At 41.7% G+C, this 21115-nt stretch overlaps 1 protein-coding gene and 2 gene segments (V, D, J or C); 1 reads left to right on the forward strand and 2 right to left on the reverse strand.

The window, feature by feature from the left end:
- Nucleotides 1-1823: 1823 nt before the first annotated feature.
- On the reverse strand, nucleotides 1824-11642 carry LOC133255897 (T cell receptor alpha variable 18-like). The segment is given in 3 exon segments: nucleotides 1824-3800; nucleotides 4224-9272; nucleotides 9405-11642. Coding segments are annotated over 2 exon segments (543 nt in total).
- Nucleotides 3810-4204, forward strand: LOC133255898 (histone H4-like). The gene has a single exon (XM_061430519.1). It carries the CDS (start codon nucleotides 3835-3837, stop codon nucleotides 4144-4146), a length of 312 nt encoding a protein of 103 aa, XP_061286503.1. The 5' UTR covers nucleotides 3810-3834; the 3' UTR covers nucleotides 4147-4204.
- A 297-nt stretch (nucleotides 11643-11939) lies between the features above and the next one.
- Nucleotides 11940-13833, reverse strand: LOC133255315 (T cell receptor alpha variable 18-like). The segment is given in 2 exon segments: nucleotides 11940-13449; nucleotides 13595-13833. Coding segments are annotated over 2 exon segments (366 nt in total).
- Nucleotides 13834-21115: the final 7282 nt, after the last annotated feature.

Raw genomic sequence — 21115 nt, forward strand, 5'->3', positions numbered from 1 at the left:
ATGACCACAGGAAAAACCATAGCCTTGACTAGACAGACCTTTGTTGGCAAACTAATGTCTCTGCTTTTGAATATGCTATCTAGGTTGGTCGTAACTTTCTTTCCAAGGAGTAAGCGTCTTTAAATTTCATGGCTGCAGTTACCATCTGTCATGATTTTGGAGCCCAGAAAAATAAAGTCTGACACTGTTTCCACTGTTTCCCCATCTATTTCCCATGAAGTGATGGGACCAGATGCCATGATCTTCATTTTCTGAATGTTGAACTTTAAGCCAATTTTTTCACTCTCCAATTTTACTTTCATCAAGAGGCTTTTGAGTGCCTCTTCACTTTCTGCCATAAGGGTGGTGTCATCTGCATATCTGAGGTTATTGAGATTTCTCCCGGCAATCTTGATTCCAGCTTGTGTTTTTTCCAGTCCAGCGTTTCTCATGATGTACTCTGCATATAAGTTAAATATGCAGGGTGACAATATACAGCCTTGACGTACTCCTTTTCCTATTTGGAACCAGTCTGTTGTTCCATGCCCAGTTCTAACTGTTGCTTCCTGACCTGCATACAAGTTTCTCAAGAGGCAGATCAGGTGTTCTGGTATTCCCATCTCTTTCAGAATTTTCCACAGTTTATTGTGATCCACACAGTCAAAGGCTTTGGCATAGCCAATAAAGCAGGAATAGATGTTTTTCTGGACCTCACTTGCTTTTTCTATGATCCAGTGGATGTTGGCAATTTGATCTTTGGTTCGTCTGCCTTTTCTAAAACTAGTATCAGAGAAATGCAAATCAAAACCACTATGAGGTACCATTTCACGCCAGTCAGAATGGCTGCAATTGAAAAGTCTACAAGCAATAAATGCTGGCGAGGGTGTGGAGAAAAGGAAACCCTCTTACACTGTTGGTGGGAATGCAAACTAGTACAGCCACTATGGAGAACAGTGTGGAGATTCCTTAAAAAACTGAAAATAGAACTGCCTTATGACCCAGCAATCCCACTGCTGGGCATACACACTGAGGAAACCAGAATCGAAAGAGACACATGTACCCCAATGTTCATCACAGCACTGTTTATAATAGCCAGGACATGGAATCAACCTAGATGTCCATCAGCAGATGAATGGATAAGAAAGCTGTGGTACATACACACAATGGAATATTACTCAGCCATTAAAAGGAATACATCTGAATCAGTTCTAATGAGGTGGATGAAACTGGAGCCTATTATACAGAGTGAAGTAAGCCAGAAAGAAAAACACCAATACAGTATACTAACACATATATGTGGAATTTAGAAAGATGGTAACAGTAACCCTGTATATGAGACAGCAAAAGAGACACTGATGTATAGAACAGTCTTTTGGACTTTGTGGGAGAGGGAGAGTGTGGGATGATTTGGGAGAATGACATTGAAACATGTATAATATCATATATGAAATGAGTCGCCAGTCCAGGTTCGATGCACTGATACTGGATGCTTGGGGCTGGTGCACTGGAACGACCCAGAGGGATGGTACGGGGAGGGAGGAGGAAGGAGGGTTCAGGATGGGGAACACGTGTATATCTGTGGTGGATTCATGTTGATATATGGCAAAACCAATAGAATATTGTGAACTTAAAAAATTAAAATAAAATAAAAAGAAAAATAAGGAGAAACTTTGTGTTATAAAAAAAATGACATGAATGAAAATCTGATGTAGGTACTGGAACAAACTCTGCCTTCTATATTAATAATGGTCATCAGTGAGTGATCCCTGCTGTATCAAGATGCCATAATATGTACCTGTGCTTAAATATTTATTTCTATAAAACACACAGGCAGGTGTGTTTCTATATAATTTAATTTTATAATGATTTTAAACAGATAGAAATATATAGATGATTTTGATTCTGAAGTCCATGAAGTAGGTTCTATTATTGCCATTTTACGTATGAAGAAACTGATGCACGAGAGGCTAAGGAATACCTCAAAAGTCATGCTGTGATGCAGATGACAGGGTTTGAATCCAGCTAATTTCAGTTCATCATTTTATTAAGGATGATATCAAATGTCCTTTATGCCTACGTTCCTGTACTGGATACCACTACAGCCCCCTGGAACATGAGCTCCAGCAAAGCAGACATCACATCTGTCTTGCCAACTATTGTTTCCACAATGCTTACCCAAAAACTAAGAATTAATGAATAAACTATACTGAAATTTCTCACACTGGGATCCATGCTGTGATGATAAAAACCACAGGGGGGAAAAAAAAAACAGATATATTTCCATGAGATGTTAATTCCAATTTGTTTGCTTTGTGGATCAGCTTCTATATTATGAATAATAATTTAAAATTTTATTTTTGGGCTATTCATGTTGTGAATGGTAAATCTGCATAGATTTGAAACATAAAATGAGTCTATGTCAAAGGCATTATGCAATCAAACACGACTTTTGACCTCTACCCCAGAGGATGTTGTGCTCTTAGACACTTTTATAGAGAAGCTAGAAATCCAGTTTTCAATGTGATGTCTGATTTTTAAATAATAACCATAACTACTAGCTTCATAAACACAGTCCAATATTGCAGCCTCCTTTTCCACCACAGAAATGGCAGACTCGTCTTGAGTTACTTTCTGGGTCATGCTGGATCCTGCAGGAAAGAGCCTTTACTTACAACCACGGTGGTATAGGGGATGAAGTGGCTTAGGACGTAATGCCCCGATTCCATTGCCCATTACCCCTCTCTTTCAAGATGCATCAGGTAACAATGCTCTGCCCTCCCCACAGTCTTGACACTGAGAGAGGGGCATGAGTCCTGTGAGTGGCCACCCTCATCAGACAGACAGAGGCTCTGCCTGCCCTCAGTGCACTGGCAACCAGCATATGGGCAGCTTCTCCCTACAGTGAGGCAGCCTCTGTTCCATTTCAGATCCAGATCTGAATTCTGCACCCTGTGCTCAAGAGGTCCAGGCAGAGGTCCTGGGCTGTGTGATGCTTCTGACCCATGCAGGAAGCTGAGTCAGCAGCTGGAGGGCCGTTTGTCTGTGTTATGTGACACACTTCCTTTACAGGAGGGAAATGCTAGACTTCTGCACATCATTCGAATTAGAACACTATCATACTAGAAATAAACAGTGGTAAAACTGAATCATGTTCGGTTCATCTCCTTTGGATCAGAGAATCAAATGAAACAATGGGGTTTCGACTCTAACAGAAAGGCAGAAATTTTTGCTTCATCTTTGTTCCTGCCTCCTATGGAATCTGGTAAAAGTTACCTGCGAAATATTTTGTTGTCTATGAACGATTTCATATCTTGCCTCTGCGTCACAAAATCTGTATAGTGTGTGCCATGTTAAATAGCAGTAGGGGGAAAATACATGTATATGTGATCACAATTTACATGTGTGTATGTGTGTAAACAAAAGTAAATTCAGAAAATTTTAGTCAGTGCCTAAATATAAGAACCTCTATTAAAACTCAATACATGTATTTCTGAATCACCCCCAGCTCTTCTAAACCACACCCAATAATTATGGTGGAAATTGGGCTAGGGAAAACCCTAAAAATACACAAATCCAGAGCCAAAGCACTATCAAAAGCAATAGAAATCCTGTTAGAAATGCCAGCTCAGTTCAATCTCCATTGACGTCTGTTCCCTGCATCATAGTCTTAAAACTCTTTGCCATCTTAAATATTGGGAGTTGTGTCTCACTGCTCTAGACATAGGTCCATGAGAACATGTAAGACCAAGATCATCAAAATTTTAAATGTTATTGCTCTTCATAAGGGCTTTCCCTGGTGGCTCAGCTTGTAAAGAATCCACCTGCAGTTGCTGTTGGTTTACTTTTTGTGAAACCATGTCTGGACGCGGCAAAGGCGGCAAAGGTCTGGGGAAAGGCGGCGCTAAGCGCCACCGTAAGGTTCTGCGCGACAACATCCAGGGCATCACTAAACCTGGTATCCGCCGCCTGGCTCGTCGTGGTGGTGTGAAGCGCATCTCTGGGCTCATCTACGAAGAGACCCGCGGGGTCCTGAAAGTGTTTCTGGAGAACGTGATCCGGGACGCGGTCACCTACACCGAGCATGCCAAGCGGAAGACGGTCACCGCTATGGACGTGGTCTACGCTCTCAAGCGCCAGGGCCGTACTCTCTACGGCTTTGGTGGTTAAGCTTTCCAGTTTGCTCTCAGGAGCTTGATTTCAACCAAAGGCCCTTTTCAGGGCCAAAAAAAAAAAAAAGAATCCACCTGCAATGTGGAAGACCTGGGTTTGATCCCTGGGTTGAGAAGGTCCCCTGGAGAAGGGAATGACTACCCACTCCAGTATTCTGACCTGGAGAATTCTTGATAAATCAATCTGCTTAATGCTAGAGAGGAAAATGGACCAGCATTCATTTTACCCTCCCTCTCAGCTTCATCAGGTAGCTTTCACTTGAAAACCCTAGAAATTCTTGAAGCCACTAAAGCAAACACTAGATTTTAGGCTTTTTTATTGGGAGAAAATTGCCTTTGAAAGTTTCTGCTTTGGCATGAATTACTAATGTGATTAGAAAAGTCAATGAAACTTCCTCATCATGCCTGTATTTGTTGCTGTTTAGTCACTACCTTGAGCCTGACTCTTTGCAACCCCATGAACTGTAACCCACCAGGCTCCTCTGTCCATGGGATTTCCAAGGCAAGAATACTGGGGTGGGTTGCTATATCCTTCTCCAGGGGATCTGCTCAACCCAGGGATCTTACTCATCCTGAAGAAGATTTTCTGCATTGGCAGGCGGATTCTTTACCACTGAGCCCCCGGGGAAGCCCAGACCCATATTTACTAATTGTCTAAAAAAAGGATTTGCTTTAATAAGATATACAGTGTAGAAGAACAGAAAATGCTGTCTTACAGTCCCAGAGGAGACATATTTGCCACACGAAGGGGTTTTTTAATTTGAAAAATATAGTCCTCATTGCCATGGCAAAGACCTGTGATGTATATCCTCTTTAATATGGCTACTGAGGCTCAGCTATAAGCCCTGAATAAGCAGGTTATTCAATCACAGAGAACCTGAGCAACGTTATGTTCAAAGACATAAAAGATGATGACTGCAATTTTTTGGCTTCAGTGTTCAGGAATATATACAGAGTCCTGTGATTGCCCACTGAATAAGGTACAGTTTTCATTACTGCATTAACTTATCTTTCATCAAACGAAAATTTCAAAAAGTATAAAATTCTAAGAAAGCAATGGTATTTAACAAAAAAGAAACAGATTTCATGGTAGTTCTATCAATTAGCTTTTATGAATATTAGTCATGCATCAGAATGATTGACGTCCTACCCAAGCTCTGCTCCTAACTTGTTATGTAACCTTGATTAAGTTACTAAACAGCTCTACACCTCAATTTTGTCATTTGTAAATTGGAAGTTTCCTAGTATCTACCTGTAGAGGTGGAGAGGGATTTAAAAGCTTAGCCCATTGCCCATAAACCTGTCAATGTTACATATTGGGGACAAACAGAGCTCAGTGAGTGAATAAAATGATTTGTGAAAGAAACATTATTTTAAGACACATATGGGGTCTTAAAGCAATACAATCCCAAAGCAGGCGACTTTGTCAGGTATACTATATTCTCAAAACTTATTCATGTGACTGACATATATGAGTAGGTGCTCAAAAAGTGTTCCTGAATGAATGCAGGTATAGCTTGGAATGATTACATCCCATGTAAGCATTAAATCATAATTTTAAAGAGCATTTTCTCTTGTACTTACTCATTTTACATCCATAAGGAAATGTTGGTACCAAATAAAGCAAAATGAAATGAAACAAATATGAAAACACAAAAATTAAACCTCTAGCTGAAAGTGCATTCATTTAGAGCAAGAGCTCCTGCACATGAGTGCTCATACCAGCATTATTTATAAGATCTAAAAAGTAGAAATAACCAAAGTGTTTCCAAAACAATCATTCTTCAAGTGAAGAATGGATAAGGAGAATTAAGTGACCATAAGGAGTAGTGAAGAGCTGATATGGAGACACGCCATGGAGAGATTCCGCTAGGTGAAAGAAGACAGGTACAAACAGTCATATGCGATCTGATTCTATCTCTAGCAAACATCCAGAACAGTCAAATCCATAGAGACAGAGAACAGAGGAATGGATGCCAGTCTCTGGGGGAAATGGGGAATGAGAGTGACTGCTAATGGGTACAAAGTTTCTTCCTGGGGCGGTGTTCTGGAATCAGATAGTGCTGTTGACTGCACAACTCTGTGAACATGCTAAAAACCACTCAATTGTATAGTTAAAAGCGTGAAGTTGATGATATGTGAATTATCTTTATAAAGCTGTTATTTAAAAAGTGATAGAGCTGAAAATACTCATATTAATTACAGATCAAGTGCTGGGACAGAAAGAGTCCTGGGGGGTGCTAATCTGCCAATATCAGGACAAAATAAGATGGTTATAATGCTTTGATCTTAAAGAGGAGGGTAAAATCTATGAAGAGGGTTTCAGTTCAGTTCAGTTCAGTCACTCAGTCATGTCCGATTCCCTGCGACCCCATGAACTGTAGCACGCCAGGCCTCCCTGTCCATCACCAACTTCCAGAATTCACTCAGACTCACGTCCATCGAGTCAGTGATGCCATCCAGCCATCTTATCCTCCGTTGTCCCCTTCTCTTCCTGCCCCCAATTCCTCCCAGCTTCAGAATCTTTTCCAATGAGTCAATTCTTCACATGAGGTGGCCAAAGTACTAGAGTTTCAGCTTTAGCATCATTCCTTCCAAAGAAATCCCAGGGCTGATCTCCTTCACAATGGACTGGTTGGATCTCCTTGCAGTCCAAGGGACTCTCAAGAGTCTTCTCCAACACCACAGTTCAAAAGCATCAATTCTTCAGCGCTCAGCCTTCTTCACAGTCCAACTCTCACATTCATACATGACCACAGGAAAAACCATAGCCTTGACTAGACGACCCTTTGTTGGCAAAGTAATGTCTCTGCTTTTGAATATGCTATCTAGGCTGGTCATAACTTTTCTTCTAAGGAGTAAGCGTCTTTTAATTTCATGGCTGCAATCACCATCTGCACTGATTTTGGAGCCCCCAAAAATAAAATCTGACACTGTTTCCACTGTTTCCCCATCTATTTCCCATGAAGTGATGGGACCGGATGCCATGATCTTCGTTTTCTGAATGTTGAGTTTTAAGCCAACTTTTTCACTCTCCTCTTTCACCTTCATCAAGAGGCTCTTTAGTTCCTCTTCACTTTCTGCCGTAAGGGTGGTGTCATCTGCATATCTGAGGTTATTGATATTTCTCACGGCAATCTTGATTCCAGCTTGTGCTTCTTCCAGCCCAGCGTTTCTTGTGATGTACTCTGCATATAAGCTAAATAAACAGGGTGACAATATACAGCCTTGACGTACTCCTTTTCCTATTTGGAACCAGTCTGTTGTTCCATGTCCAGTTCTAACTGTTGTTTCCTGATGTGCATACAAATTTCTCAAGAGGCAGTTCAGGTAGTCTGGTATTCCCATCTCTTTCAGAGGGTTTTACCATTAAGCAAATTCAGCCTGTATTTCAGGATCCCTTAGTGTCCTGGGCCCAAGAAACTTGATTCTGCAATTTCATTTTCTTTGTCTAAAGAAGAGCCTCTGAAAGGCTCAGAAGGCTCAGGCTCTGCAAAACCTTCATCCGTACCTGTCAGTCCCACAGAATCATACAAGAGAGATAAAGCATGGTGAGGTTCAGAGACTTCCAGAATGCCAGGACAAATTTCTCTCGGTGAGTTTCATTCATTGCAAGTTACAGTGAGAGCCACACATTTCTTTGTTTTTTGCTCCTCTGCTATGGGAACATTGTGAATATGTCAAGAATTTAGAATCCCGGTCAACAAAAGTCCATGTGCCATCTTTCACTAAAGGACTGTTTGCTTGGTCACTGAATTTGACACATTTCAAAAGGATCAGAGTCCTCAATACAGCAATAAAGACAATATGTCAGGTTACGTGGTCATGTTTATGTCCAGAATTTCTCACAGCACAGATCCTCAAGACCAGAATCGGGATCATGACCTAGCATTCTGTGAAGAGCTGCCATGATGACAAGATGAGGGTCGAGCTGTGTCACCAACATAGAATCAAGACACCTCATGCACAAAAGGTTCACTGACTAGACTGCTCTGACCCACAGGGCCCTTGACAGAAGGAATATCTTCTCAGGAATCCATCTTCATGGAACTCACAGCAGCAGCATTTCTTGAGCAACCATAAGAGTTGGAAAAGTCAAAGGAAGAGAGTGTAAAGGTCCCAGTCACTAAAGATGGAGTGTCTGCACGTGAAACTCAGCAAGACACAAAATTCTGGTCTGAATTATAAAAATCAGACAGTAGCTTCAAGGTCATACATTCATCCATGAATGAGATGTCCTGGGAGTTTTCATCAACATGTTGTGACATATTTCAGCATATATCAACTGAACTGTCATTGAACAGAGTTAACGTCACTTCCAGGAATTCTGTGCCATCTGGAGAAATGTGACTGGGCTAAAATCAGGCATTTCTGGAGAAGGCCTTTTAGATTCCTCTTTTCACTGTCCTTCCCAGATTCCTCTCTGTAGACCAATCCAAGAATTGCAGGGTTCTTGGCACTGAACTTCAGAGCTGGAAATACTTTGAAAATGCCTCTGGCATAACACAGGCTTCCCAGGTGGCTCTGGTAAAGAATCTGCCTGCCAAATAGGAGACATTGGTACCATTCCTGGGTTGGGATAATTCCCAGGAGAAAGAAATGGCAACCCACTCCAGTCTTCTTGCCTGGGAAATCCCATGGACAGAAGAGCCCACTACAGTCACAGGGTCGCAAAAGAGTTGGAGATGACTTAGTACATAAACAACAACACAGCTAGCATAACACACCTAAGACAGAAACAGCAACCCCCCAGAGGGCTGCCCACAGCCAGAGCCCCAATCTGCACTCGGGGTTTGTGTTCAGCTCCCCCGCAGCCCTCTCTCACTGTGTCACTCAGAGCACAGTAGTACACAGCCGAGTCTGATGTTTGCACTGCCCGTTTCTGCAGGTGGAAGGAGCTGTCACTCCTAACCAGAGTGGCCTGAAAACCTTTACTCTTTGGGTTCTGGTCTGATATCGAGCCCTTCAGGAGGAGTTGAGGAGCTTTGTTGAGATGTTGGATATACCAGAAAAGATAGGGATCAAAATCAGCAGTCTGGTAAGTGCAGTTCAGGGTCATGGGAGCCCCCTCTGAGACAGTCACTGGGCCTTTTGTCTGGTTCACTGAGTCACCATTGGTGCCTCCTGGAAGAGAATCACTTTGTTATAGTAGAAATTTACAGGAGGAGAGTTTTCAGCCAGAGAAGAAAAATAAAACTTACCTATAATCATAGGAAAATGAAAAATCATTAACATTTAGGATAAAATGTTACTTACTGAATATTAAGATGATCAGAAGAACTGAGTGAGTGGCAGAATGCATGTTCGCAAAAGAAAACGATCCTTGGTCTCTGGAATACACAGATGCAATAAATATAGTCTCCATCTGAATGTTACAGAAGCTGCTCGCTCAGAAACTGAGAGCCCCTTTCTGTACTGCAGCAATATTCTCTCTTGTGGCTACAAAGAAGGCAAGAGAAACCAGCTCCGGAATACAATGAGCAACCGCGTCCGAAGGAAGCCCCGCCCTCTGGTGGTGGTCGTGAAAATTGCACCACAGTGCGGTCTGACCTATTCCTCCTGATAATAACTTGTGGGGTACATAGAGGAGAATGGGACAGAACCCCAAGAAGAGAGTCCTAAACATAAGCGTGCTTAGGGAAATATGTTATTGCTTCCATATTTTTTTCATGTTACAGGTATCTCTAGCTTTGCAAGGAACCCCAGTTAGAATTTCTAGATGGAATAGTCAGATTTCTTTCTTTCATGTGTCTCCAAGATTCCCATGAGTCAGAGAAGGATCCCCCTGAATGGAAAGTGCTCCCTCCTCTCCTGAAGTTCTTTACCTGAACTAGCTCTGTTCATCCCCAAGACTCAGTCAACATGCCATGGAGGAAATCTTATCTCCGGCAGGTCTCAGATAATGTGTGGTTGAATGATAAGGTTATTATTACATACCCTACCATCATAAAATGACACGTTGGTAAAAATATCCTCAAAAAATAAATAAATATATTACCATTACTTCTTTTTCACAGTTAAAGGTAGAGTTGACCTTACAACCAGAAAACTGGACAAAATATATGAAACAAATTTTGGACCTTGTACACCACGTAGCACAGAGATAAGGAAGACAGAAGAGAAGAGCACTGACATTGCCCAGCTTACTTCATGGAGGCAGCTTCCAGGCACCAGTGCATGAGGGATTTACCAAAACTGTCCCACTGTGGGATTGAGATGGAACCTAGAAATTTGTGGACCACTGTACAAGAGAGGAGGGATGTGGACAAAAAGAGAGAAAGGGAGAGACAAGGGCAAGGCGGTAGCATGAGGAGGGAGGAGATCCACTTTGAATCTTGGGCTGAGTGATAATCTGCAATAAAAGAGAGAAACCTCAGTGAGTTTGGTAAACCTCCCTGAAAAGATCTCCTCTGGGGCCCCTGGACCATACTTGGATGATAGCACTTGTCACATTCTTGTTTTAATTCAACTAAGTATTTTTTTTTTAAGAAAGTCAAGTTCAGATACTTAATATATTAACCAGGCTTGCTTCATTTCAAAGGCATGTGTGTGGTGTTTATCAGGCTCCTGTTTATTTATTTTATTAGAGATTCAGGAATCGCAGTGGAAAGAGCTGTCTGCTCAGCGTCTATCAGCCTGTTTGTCTAGGTTCCTGTGCAATTATTTGTGCAAGTGAAGTGAACCCAGCAGAAGATATAACAAAGTCATTTCATAGATGCTTCTTTTTCTGGGATTTACTTTATGGAAAGTATGGTTGTATTATGGTAAGAAGTCAAAACATTGTTCTTTGCTGACATAAACCATTTTAAGGCATGAAGACTCTGGCTGCAGTCAGGTGTGAGGTTGCCTTACACGGGTTTTCAGGGCAGTGCTGTCAATCCAGTAACAATGGCTATGATGTAGTCAGTTGAACTGACTAAGAACAATTTCAAGAACAATCTTCTTCAAATGTACCTTTCCACCTACAGAGATTTTCTCATCAGTTAAAATGAACTCCTACTAAAATTAGAGCTATTTTTTAGTGCACAGCTGTTTGCCGAGTTGTCATTTGTTTTGTTTATGGCTGCCCTGGGTCTTAGCTTCAGCTTGTGAGATTTAGTTCTCTAACCAGGGACTGAACTTGGGACCCCTGCATTGGGAGTGCAGAGTCCTATCCCCTGGGCCAAAATTCCCCCTAAAATTGAGTCAAGTTATCGTGCTGGTAGGACTCTCTGGCTCAGCAGATCACCTAGGTGCTCTTAAACTTTTGTGCATGTTCAGGAATCCCTAGGCTCCAGCATTCATTCTGGAAATTTAAAGAGTTCTCTGCTGCTGCTAAGTCACTTCAGTCGTGTCTGACTCTGCGTGACCCCATAGACGGCAGCCCACCAGGCTCTGCCATCCCTGGGATTCTCCAGGTAAGAACACTGGAGTGGGTTGCCATTTCCTTCTCCTACAACATGTAAACTGAAAACCAGACATGATTCCCATCTCAAATTGCTTTCAGTTGACTGAGGAGCAGGTAAGCAAAAAAATAAATAAATAAATAAATAAATAAATAAAAATAATAATCTTCTGCCCTGTCTGTAGTCCCACTAGCCTGGACCCAGAGATGTGGAATGAGGGATCAGATCAGAAGTAGAGAGCTGATACAGTTACCACCAGGGAAATAAACCCTGCTTGGATACTTTTTTTCCACTGTAAGATTTATTTTTGTTTTTTCATCTCCCTCTCCCTTTCTCTGGCCTGTTTATCAAGATGTTGAACCCCCAGTGCTCAGGTGGCCAACACCCAGGGTGCAGGACTCTAGGATGTTAGGGAGGAGGTCTGCACTGACCTTCAGGTAGGTGTCCTGACATCCACCCTGTCAAATGAGGATGGGGACTACATCCTCCAGGACCATTAAAACTATTCTACTATTAAACTCTGTATTTTGATTGCTGTATTTATAAATTATGAGATGACAAATAACCAGTGTCTAGGCCACATCTCCCTGACTGCCTGGCAGTAAAACATATCTCTTTTCACACCTTCTGTGTCCCCCACTGTCCTTCCAGAAAGTCTGGTCCCCAAAGGCGTGGACAGGAGTTCAACCTGCAGAGATGCAGAGGGGATGCTCTGTGCAATGGGCATGATTGTTGCAGAGATGCAGAGCCCAAGTGGCTCCACATTCCTGCTCATGAGCAGAGGAGTGGGGAGATGTTCTTGCCTTGGGAGTGGGTGATATTTTCTCCTAGTTTCTTGGAGCAGGTGAAAAGCTCACTCCACTCCAAAGATAGCTTATTGTAAGAGTACATAAACACTTTTTCCATATATCAGAAATATGACTGATGATGAATAAATTTCCCCTGAGGTGACATTATTATTGGCAAAGAGAATATCCTGTACCCTGTTTTAATACAACACATTATGCCTGCAATAGTTACCAACTGGACTGCTCTGACCCACAGGGCCATTGACAGAAGGATTATCTTGTCAGAAAACTCTCCTCCTGGAACTTACCTGGGTAGCAACCTTGCTGTAGCAGCCATAGGGATGGAAAAGTCAAGGGAAGAGAGAATAAAGCTCCTAGTCTCTGAAGATGGAGTGTCTGCAGGTATATCTCAGCAAGACATACAATCCTAGTCTGAATTATTAAAACCAGAGACTACCTTCCAGATCATACAGTCATCCGTTAACAATGTTCCTGGGAGTTTTCATTAACAGGTTGTGAAATATTTCAGCATATATCAACTGAATTGTCACTGAAAAGTTAATGACACTTCAAGGGATTCTGTGTCTTTAGGGGGAATGTGAATGGGCTGAAAACAGGCATTCAGAGAAAAGCCCTTAGGTTCCTCTTTATACTGTCCCACCCCAGATTCCTCTCTGTAGGGCAATCCAAGAATTCCAAGGTTCTTAGCTCTGAACTTCAGAGCTCAAAGTACTTTGACGATGCCTCTAGCACAGAACTCTGGAGAGCTGCCCACAGACTGACCCCATCTGTGCCCTTGGGTTTGTGTTCAGCTCCCCCTGCGGCCTCTTTCACTGTCACTCAGAGCACAGTAGTACACAGCTGAGTCTGATGTTTGTCCAGAGGATTTCTGCAGGTGGAAGGAGCTGTCACTTGAGATATGAGTGGCTTCAAAACCTCTGCTGGTCACCTTCTGGTTTCCTAATGAGCTTTTCAGGAGCATCTCAAGCTCTTTGTTTTGGTACTGGACATACCAGAGAAGAAAACCTGAATAGCTGGACTGGTAAGTACACTTCAGAGTCAGAGATGCCTTCTCGGGGAGGGTAACAACGCCTTCTGTCTGGGTCACCGAGTCTCCACTGGTCCCTCCTTAAAGAAAATAATCACAAACACACAGTAAGACTTTGTTAAGTTGGCTAAGGAAGAGGGACCATCTCCCGCTTGATAGAGGTTACATGACATCCTAAAACCAAGGAATAGAACATCTTAGAAATTTTAAATAAATGTTACTCACGCATTATCAACAAGATCACAAGTCCTAAGCACAAAGCAGACAGCATAGCTGGCTCAGAAGCAGTGGGAGGCTGAGTTTGGGGATACACGAAAGTTGAAAAAACTATTCCTCTAGCTTCTTGATCTTTTGTTGAAATCTTCAAGAAAATCTTGGTTCATGTGTTATGCAAGACAAACTCCCCTACAAGATCATGCTGTAGGCTGAGCAAGAGAGAAAGGTTCTCAGAAATGAAAGATGAATTTATATCAAACCACCAAGGAAAGGCAGCAGCGCCCTCTGTCGTTCTCCCTCTGTTTCTGCAGTCTGCTGTACATCTTTTAGTATTTATCCTGAAAAGGAGCTCAAGCTGTAGGCATAGAAGGGAAATAGGTACCTCGGGTGAGCGCAGGGCTCAAGGAAGGAAGCACCAAATAATTTCTGCAGACTTCGCAATGGTGCCCGAAGCTGAGACAGTCGGTAATTCCTCTGTCTTTAAGATGCAGAGAAATACAGTTCCCTTAAGGCTTTCCAGGCCCAGCATCTATTGTCTGATCACATTGAGCAATAAGCTCATTTAGGCAACTTAAGTTATAGTGTGAGTGTGAAAAAAGACTGAACTGAGATCTCTTCTTGTCATTTCCCTCACTGGTCCCCTAGAACCAGGGGATGAGCTGTCTCTGCTTAGAATGTTCTTCCTTTCTGCCCAGAATCTTTGCCTAGGCAACTTCTTATTCCTTCTTTAAGAACCGATTTACTCCTTATGAAAGTGCTGATCCAGTCCTTCAGGCTGAGTTAGGACCCACCTCTCTTCCCACCGTACCTTGTACGCACATCTATCACTGTCATTTCTACACCATATTGGAATCATTTGTGTGTTGTTTTTCAAACTAGGTTTGATACACCTGAGATCAGGAACTTAATCTTATTAATCTCATTGGCCAACTTCTCAAAATATGCAGAACACTAGTTCAGAGCAAATGGTTTAAAAATATTTGAAAAATTAATGAATAAGTGAATGAGTGGACATGTCCGGGTGTACAATGATCTGTTTATGAAGGATAGTCTCTACGAGAAATAGTTCTCAGGCCCGCGGTATGATGAGCTGCTTCCAGAGGCAAGTCTAGGGTCTGAACACAGGGGCATTAGGTATTTCTCAAAACTAAGTCACAGTTCTTCATATAAGAGACCACTCTCATACTGACTATTTTAAAAATATCATAGCACCTATATACATACAAAACTTAGGTTAAGTATAAACCTCTTCGGTTCACAGTTCTTAATCATCAAAGTGAAAGTCGCTTAGTCGTGTCCGACTCTTTGCAACCCCATGAGCTATGTGGGGCTCTTCAGGCAAGAATACTGGAGCGGGTAGCCTTTCCCTTCTCCAGGGATCTTCCCAACACAGGGTTCAAACCCAGATCTCCCACATTACAGATGGATTCTTTATCAGTTGAGCCACAAGCAAAACTCTAGAATATGGAGTGGTAACCTATCCCTTCTCCAGCGGATCTTCCCGATCTAGAAATCGAACCAGGGTCTCCTGCATTGCAGGTGGATTCTTTAGCAACTGAGCTATCAGGGAAGCCCGTGCATATAAAATACAAAATTAATAAAATTCATATTAAAACATTAATTTGAGAAGTGATATTTTACTGAAGAGGTGGTGAAATCTCATTAGAAGAAAACTGTAGATTGTGTCATTCAATAATTCACCTGATTAAGATGATTTGGAGCTTAATGCACTATTGTCTCCTGCTGCTGCTGCTGCTAAGTCGCTTCAGTCTTGTCCGACTCCCTGCGACCCCATAGACGGCAGCCCACCAGGCTTCCCTCCATCCCCCCACCCCATCCCTGGGATTCTCCAGGCAAGAACACTGGAGTGGTTTGCCATTTCCTTCTCCAGTGCATGAAAGGGAAAAGTGAAAGTGAAGATGCTCAGTCATGTCTGAATCTTAGTGACCCCGTGGGCCGAAGCCTACCAGGCTCCTCCATCCACAGGATTTTCCAGGCAAGAGTACTGGAGTGGGTTGCCATTGCCTTCTCTGCACTATTGTCTGAGTTACTGTGATTAGTGATTTCCAGTATTTTTACTTCTATTCAAAAATATCTATATAAGTCAACATTATATAACTCTATTATTGAAGAAAGCATCAAAAAATCAGCACTGAAAAAAAATATTGTGAATTTACTGCTACTTTTTTCTACTTAATTGCATGCTGATACATTCAAACTTTTTAAATGTTTAAAAAATATTCTTAAAACTTTTATCCATTTTAAGACCTCCGATGCTTTTATTTGTAAAGTGTCATTATTCCCTTTGTCTTTCAGTTCAGTTCAGTCTCTCAGTCGTGTCTGACTCTTTGCAACCCCGTGAATCACAGCACGCCAGGCCTTCCTGTCCATCACCAACTCCCAGGGTTCACTCAGACTCACATCCATTGAGTCAGTGATGCCATCCAGCCATCTCATCCTCTGTCGTCCCCTTCTCCTCCTGCCCCCAATCCCTCCCAGCATCAGAGTCTTTTCCAATGAGTCAACTCTTCGCATGAGGTGGCCAAAGTATTGGAGTTTCAGCTTTAGCATCATTCCTTCCAAAGAAATCCCAGGGCTGATCTCCTTCAGAATGGCCTGGTTGGATCTCCTTGCAGTCCAAGGGACTCTCAAGAGTCTTCTCCAACACCACAGTTCAAAAGTATCAATTCTTTGGCACTCAGCTTTCTTCACAGTCCAATTCTCACATCCATACATGACCACTGGAAAAACCATAGCCTTGACTAGATGGAGCTTTGTTGGCAAAGTAATGTCTCTGCTTTTCAACATGCTATCTAGGTTGGTCATAACTTTTAAAAAATGACATAACACAAAATCTTCAGAAAGATGAGGAGTATTCTAAATTGGCCCAACAGATGATTAGAAATATTAGAAATATGATAGAAATTATTTAATTTGTTGTTATCAAACAAAAAAATCCAAATCAAAGAATCCTTATGTAATTCCTACACCCTGTAGGTTGGCAGACTTTTTTGTCTATAAAGGGTCAAATAGTAAATAGTTTAGGTTTTGAAGTCGTACAGTCTCTGCTACAACTATGCTGGTATAGCACAAAGCATCCATGGTCAATGCATAAATAAATGAGCATGGCTGTCTTCCAATAAAACTTTATTTATAAACATAAGTATCAAGCTACTTTGCCCTGTGGCTATCCTTTTCCAATCCCCTCTATACTCCAAGAATTTATCCATAAACCTCTAAAGATTACTTTTTTCACTAAATATTATCATAGTTTTTGAGGAGGCTTAAAATAAAGATCACATTAATGAATAGAAATGAATAAGGAAATTGAATGATGTTAATGCCAAAGATACTTCCCAGGTGGCTCAGTGGTAAAGAATCCACCTGCCAATGTGGGAGATGTGGATTCTATCCCTTGGGTCAGGAAGGTCCCCTGGAGGAGGAAATGGCAACCCACTCCAGGATTCTCACCTGGAAATACAATGAAGAGAGGAGGCTTGCAGGCTACAGTCCCTGAGGTCACAAAGAGCTGGACATGACTTAGCAACTAAACAACAGCAAATGCCTAAGACACATTGATGCTGAGTTTTCAAGAATGAAAACCACAGATATGGACACTATCATCAAAGAGATCACAGAGTAGGATTGAAAATAGACCTTAAACAAATAATGAAAGAAATAAAAATAAATTACAAACCTTAAAATGCAGAGTTCTATAATTCTAAAATACCCACTAAGCTTTCCTTAGCTACTGACTCTTGGACAAGTATACAAGAATGAGTAGGCATTTACTTTTTTTTTTTAACTCTTTTAAAGCAAGGAAAAGAATTTTAGGAAAATAAATAAATAAAATCAACTAAAATATCTATATGAATGGGTTATATAAGAGGAAAATAGTGCCTTTGACATACTCAGTATTGTTGAAGAGAGAGGGAGAGACAAAGATGGAGAGATTAGGGACATGTAATGAAATAAAGTTGGAGAGGCAGTTCTTCTTTGTCCTAAGAGCAAATGGGGATCCAGGTGACTGGCATGCTAACATCTGCACTCTGGCAAAATTGCTCTCACCATGGAAAAGGGACTACATGGAAGAGTGATGGGGTGTGTCAAGTGTTGAGCAAGAGACTGAGATGGATTTTTAATGAGGATTGTGGAGGTGAATTGGGTTGTGGGGATTGTGACATCTTCTAGAGGACTTTTAGGAAGCAAAGTCAACAGAACTGGGAAGTAGATGAATACAGTATCTCAAAAATGAATATCACTAAACAAACAAACAAACAAAAAAATACATGAGTCTTGCTGCTGCTACTGCTGCTGCTAAGTCGCTTCAGTCCTTTCCGACTCTGTGCGACCCCATAGACGGCAGCCCACCAGGCTCCCCCGTCCCTGGGATTCTCCAGGCAAGAACACTGGAGTGGGTTGCCATTTCCCTCTCCAATGTATGAAAGTGAAAAGTGAAAGTGAAATCGCTCAGTCGTGTCCGACTCTTAGCGACCCCACGGACTGCAGCCTACCAGGCTCCTGTGTCCATGGGATTTTCCAGGCAAGAGTACTGGAGTGGGTTGCCACTGCCTTCTCCGAAATAAATTCTAAATATAGATAATTAATATTTTTAAGTAATAGCTATTTTTTAAAAAATAAATTTAGGATGGTCATGAATTTTCTAAGCATGAAAGTCAGAAAGAGTATAGGAAAATAATAGCAGATCAGACGTCACAGAAATTTAAGCTTTTGTATAGGTTTGTTAATGAAATGCTTAAACATTACCAGACCGAGTTACTTCCCATTCATCATCATTGATTCTGACCTTCCTCACACCAGGAATGGGCCTTTAGAATTTTAGATCTAGAGTCTTTTTTTAAATAGTTCATTAACAAAGTAACAATCATTTGAACCAAAAAGAAGGCAATTCTAGAAAGAGGGTAGATTTAAAATGTTCCTGATCCCCTGTGTTTAGCCAAGGAGCTTTCTGTTGAAGCCAGCCAATGCTGTGCCAACAGAGCTCGAGTGAGTTATTCCATTGGGGCTCATAATAAATCTAGGGTCAATAGCAAGGAACTCCAGGATAAAGAGCAGAAAACTATAGGTTGTGAAGAAAGCTTTGCATGCAGAGATCAGTGGACCTCTAAGGAAGCTAGTTCTTTTGAGAAAGTCTTTTCTCTAGCCCCCAAATAGCTGAGAAGAAAGCAGCAGGTTGAGTGCCATCTGTCCTAAATGGAGAGGAATACAACGAGATTGGAGAGCAAAGACATGTTTTTCTAGTTTTTCAGCAAGGTACTGGCATTGCTGCTGAGACCAGTGCCATACTGCCTAAGACACTGCTGATCACAGGTACAGAAATATCTAGGCTTTTCACTCTCACAGCATTGCCTCCACTTAAAGTGCCCCAGCAATCAGACATGTCAGAAAGGAGTAAAGAAAGGGAAAGGATACTTCAGAGAAAAATAAGGGCTTCATCTGGGGAAAATAAAGTCTGAAAAAATGATCAGTGACCCAATTTCCCTAGCCAAGAATCAGTACACAAAGTTTTCAATGATTGAGAATTCATTTACAAGGAAGTTCTCACAAAGAAGGAATATCTCACTGAATGCATTGCTTATGTATTGAATCCTCTTGAGGGAATAAATATAATTAAATAAAATTAGGAGAATTATGTAAACCTCAGACATAATTATCATGAGAAAATACAGTGTCTCCAACAAGATTTTGACCGATGGAAGAGAAGCAGGACATGTACATGATGGCCACCTGACTTCAATTCCACCTCCCTTCTGCTCCTTTCCAGCACTTTCCCCACTCATCTTGCAAGTACTTCACACTGACTCTGCTCTGTAACTATGAAGTAGGGGCCAAAAATTCAAGTAGCTGTCTCCTATTTCTTTCTCCCCAGTCTCTCTTTTCTTTTCTCTCTTTTCTGTACACTACTTCGCTTCTGTTTCATCTTCTCATCTCCTTTTTTTTTTTTTTGTCTCTGAGAGAAATGGATGTGTAATAGAAGGTAGAAATCATTGGAATAATTGTGAAATGACAGTAATGCTCATATTTTAGAATTTTTAGTCATGAGTATCAAAACTAGATAGGTAATGCATGTGATTTCTTCTTGAAATTTTAGTTTTACCATGGCCCTAATCTGATGCTCAATTCTGCTGGGGAATCATCTCTTTACACCACTCAAAGCAACAGATCTTCCTCACAGATGAATATATGGAGATGCCTCAGTTCCCCATCTGAGTAGTTCAGATGTTTTCCTAACTGCCAGAAACCCTAATTTAAATGTTCACCAAGATTCTTCTCAAATGTTGAGAAAACATTTTGTCATTTGGAGTAGCTTAGAGTGCTCCTTGGAGCAGGCAATGGCACCCCACTCCAGCACTCTTGCCTGGAGAATCCCATGGATGGAGGATCCTGGTAGGCTGCAGTCCATGGGGTCGCTAAGAGTCGGACACGACTGAGCGACTTCACTTTCAATTTTCACTTTCATGCATTGAAGAAGGAAATGGCAACCCACTCCAGTGTTCTTGCCTGGAGAATCCCAGGGATGGTGGAGCCTGATGGACTGCCATCTATGGGGTCACACAGAGTCAGACATGACTGAAGCGACTTAGCAGCAGCAGCAGAGTACCCCCAGTGGTCTAAAATTGTTGGGTCAACTAGCTCATCAGCAGCCACTAGCTTTCCATTCTCTCCTGAGGACCATCTACAAATTATCAGGAACAAAAGAACTGTCAGCTTGGGTGGGGATTTTTAAAGTAAACTTATAGCGTATTCAAAAGCAGAGACATTACTTTGCCAACAAAGTTCAGTCTAGTCAAGGCTATGGTTGTTCCTGTGGTCATGTATGCATGTGAGAGTTGAACTGTGAAGAAGGCTGAGCGCTGAAGAATTGATGCTTTTGAACTGTGGTGTTGGAGAAGACTCTTGAGAGTCCTTTGGACTGCAAGGAGATCCAAACAGGCCATTCTGAAGGAAATCAGCCCTGGGATTTCTTTGGAAGGAATGATGCTAAAGCTGAAACTCCAGTACTTTGGCCACCTCATGCGAAGAGTTGACTCATTGGAAAAGACTCTGATGCTGGGAGGGATTGGGGGCAGGAGGAGAAGGGGACGACAGAGGATGAGATGGCTGGATGGCATCACTGACTAGATGGACACGAGTCTGAGTGAACTCTGGGAGTTGGTGATGGACAGGGAGGCCTGGCGTGCTGTGATTCATGGGGTCGCAAAGAGTCGGACACGACTGAGTGACTGATTTGATCTGATCTGCTTCCTTCTTCAAAATGTCAGTTAAGGGAAACTACTATCTTAAACTATTTTGTCAAATTTCATCTTCAAAGTTGAATAAGGTTGTTCCAATCTATTTCAAAATAAGTCCACAACAAATTATCAACATTTTTCTATGAGTGAGATCTTTTTCTAAGTCTTTAAAACTTAAAAACTGAATTCAGCTTCGTCTACTTACAAGACGTTGCAGTATAATAGGAAAGACAAGGACGTGTGTGTATGTGTGTGTATACATATACAAAGTGGCACA

This window comes from Bos javanicus, chromosome 10, assembly GCF_032452875.1.
Source record: "Bos javanicus breed banteng chromosome 10, ARS-OSU_banteng_1.0, whole genome shotgun sequence".
Lineage (NCBI taxonomy): Eukaryota > Metazoa > Chordata > Mammalia > Artiodactyla > Bovidae > Bos > Bos javanicus.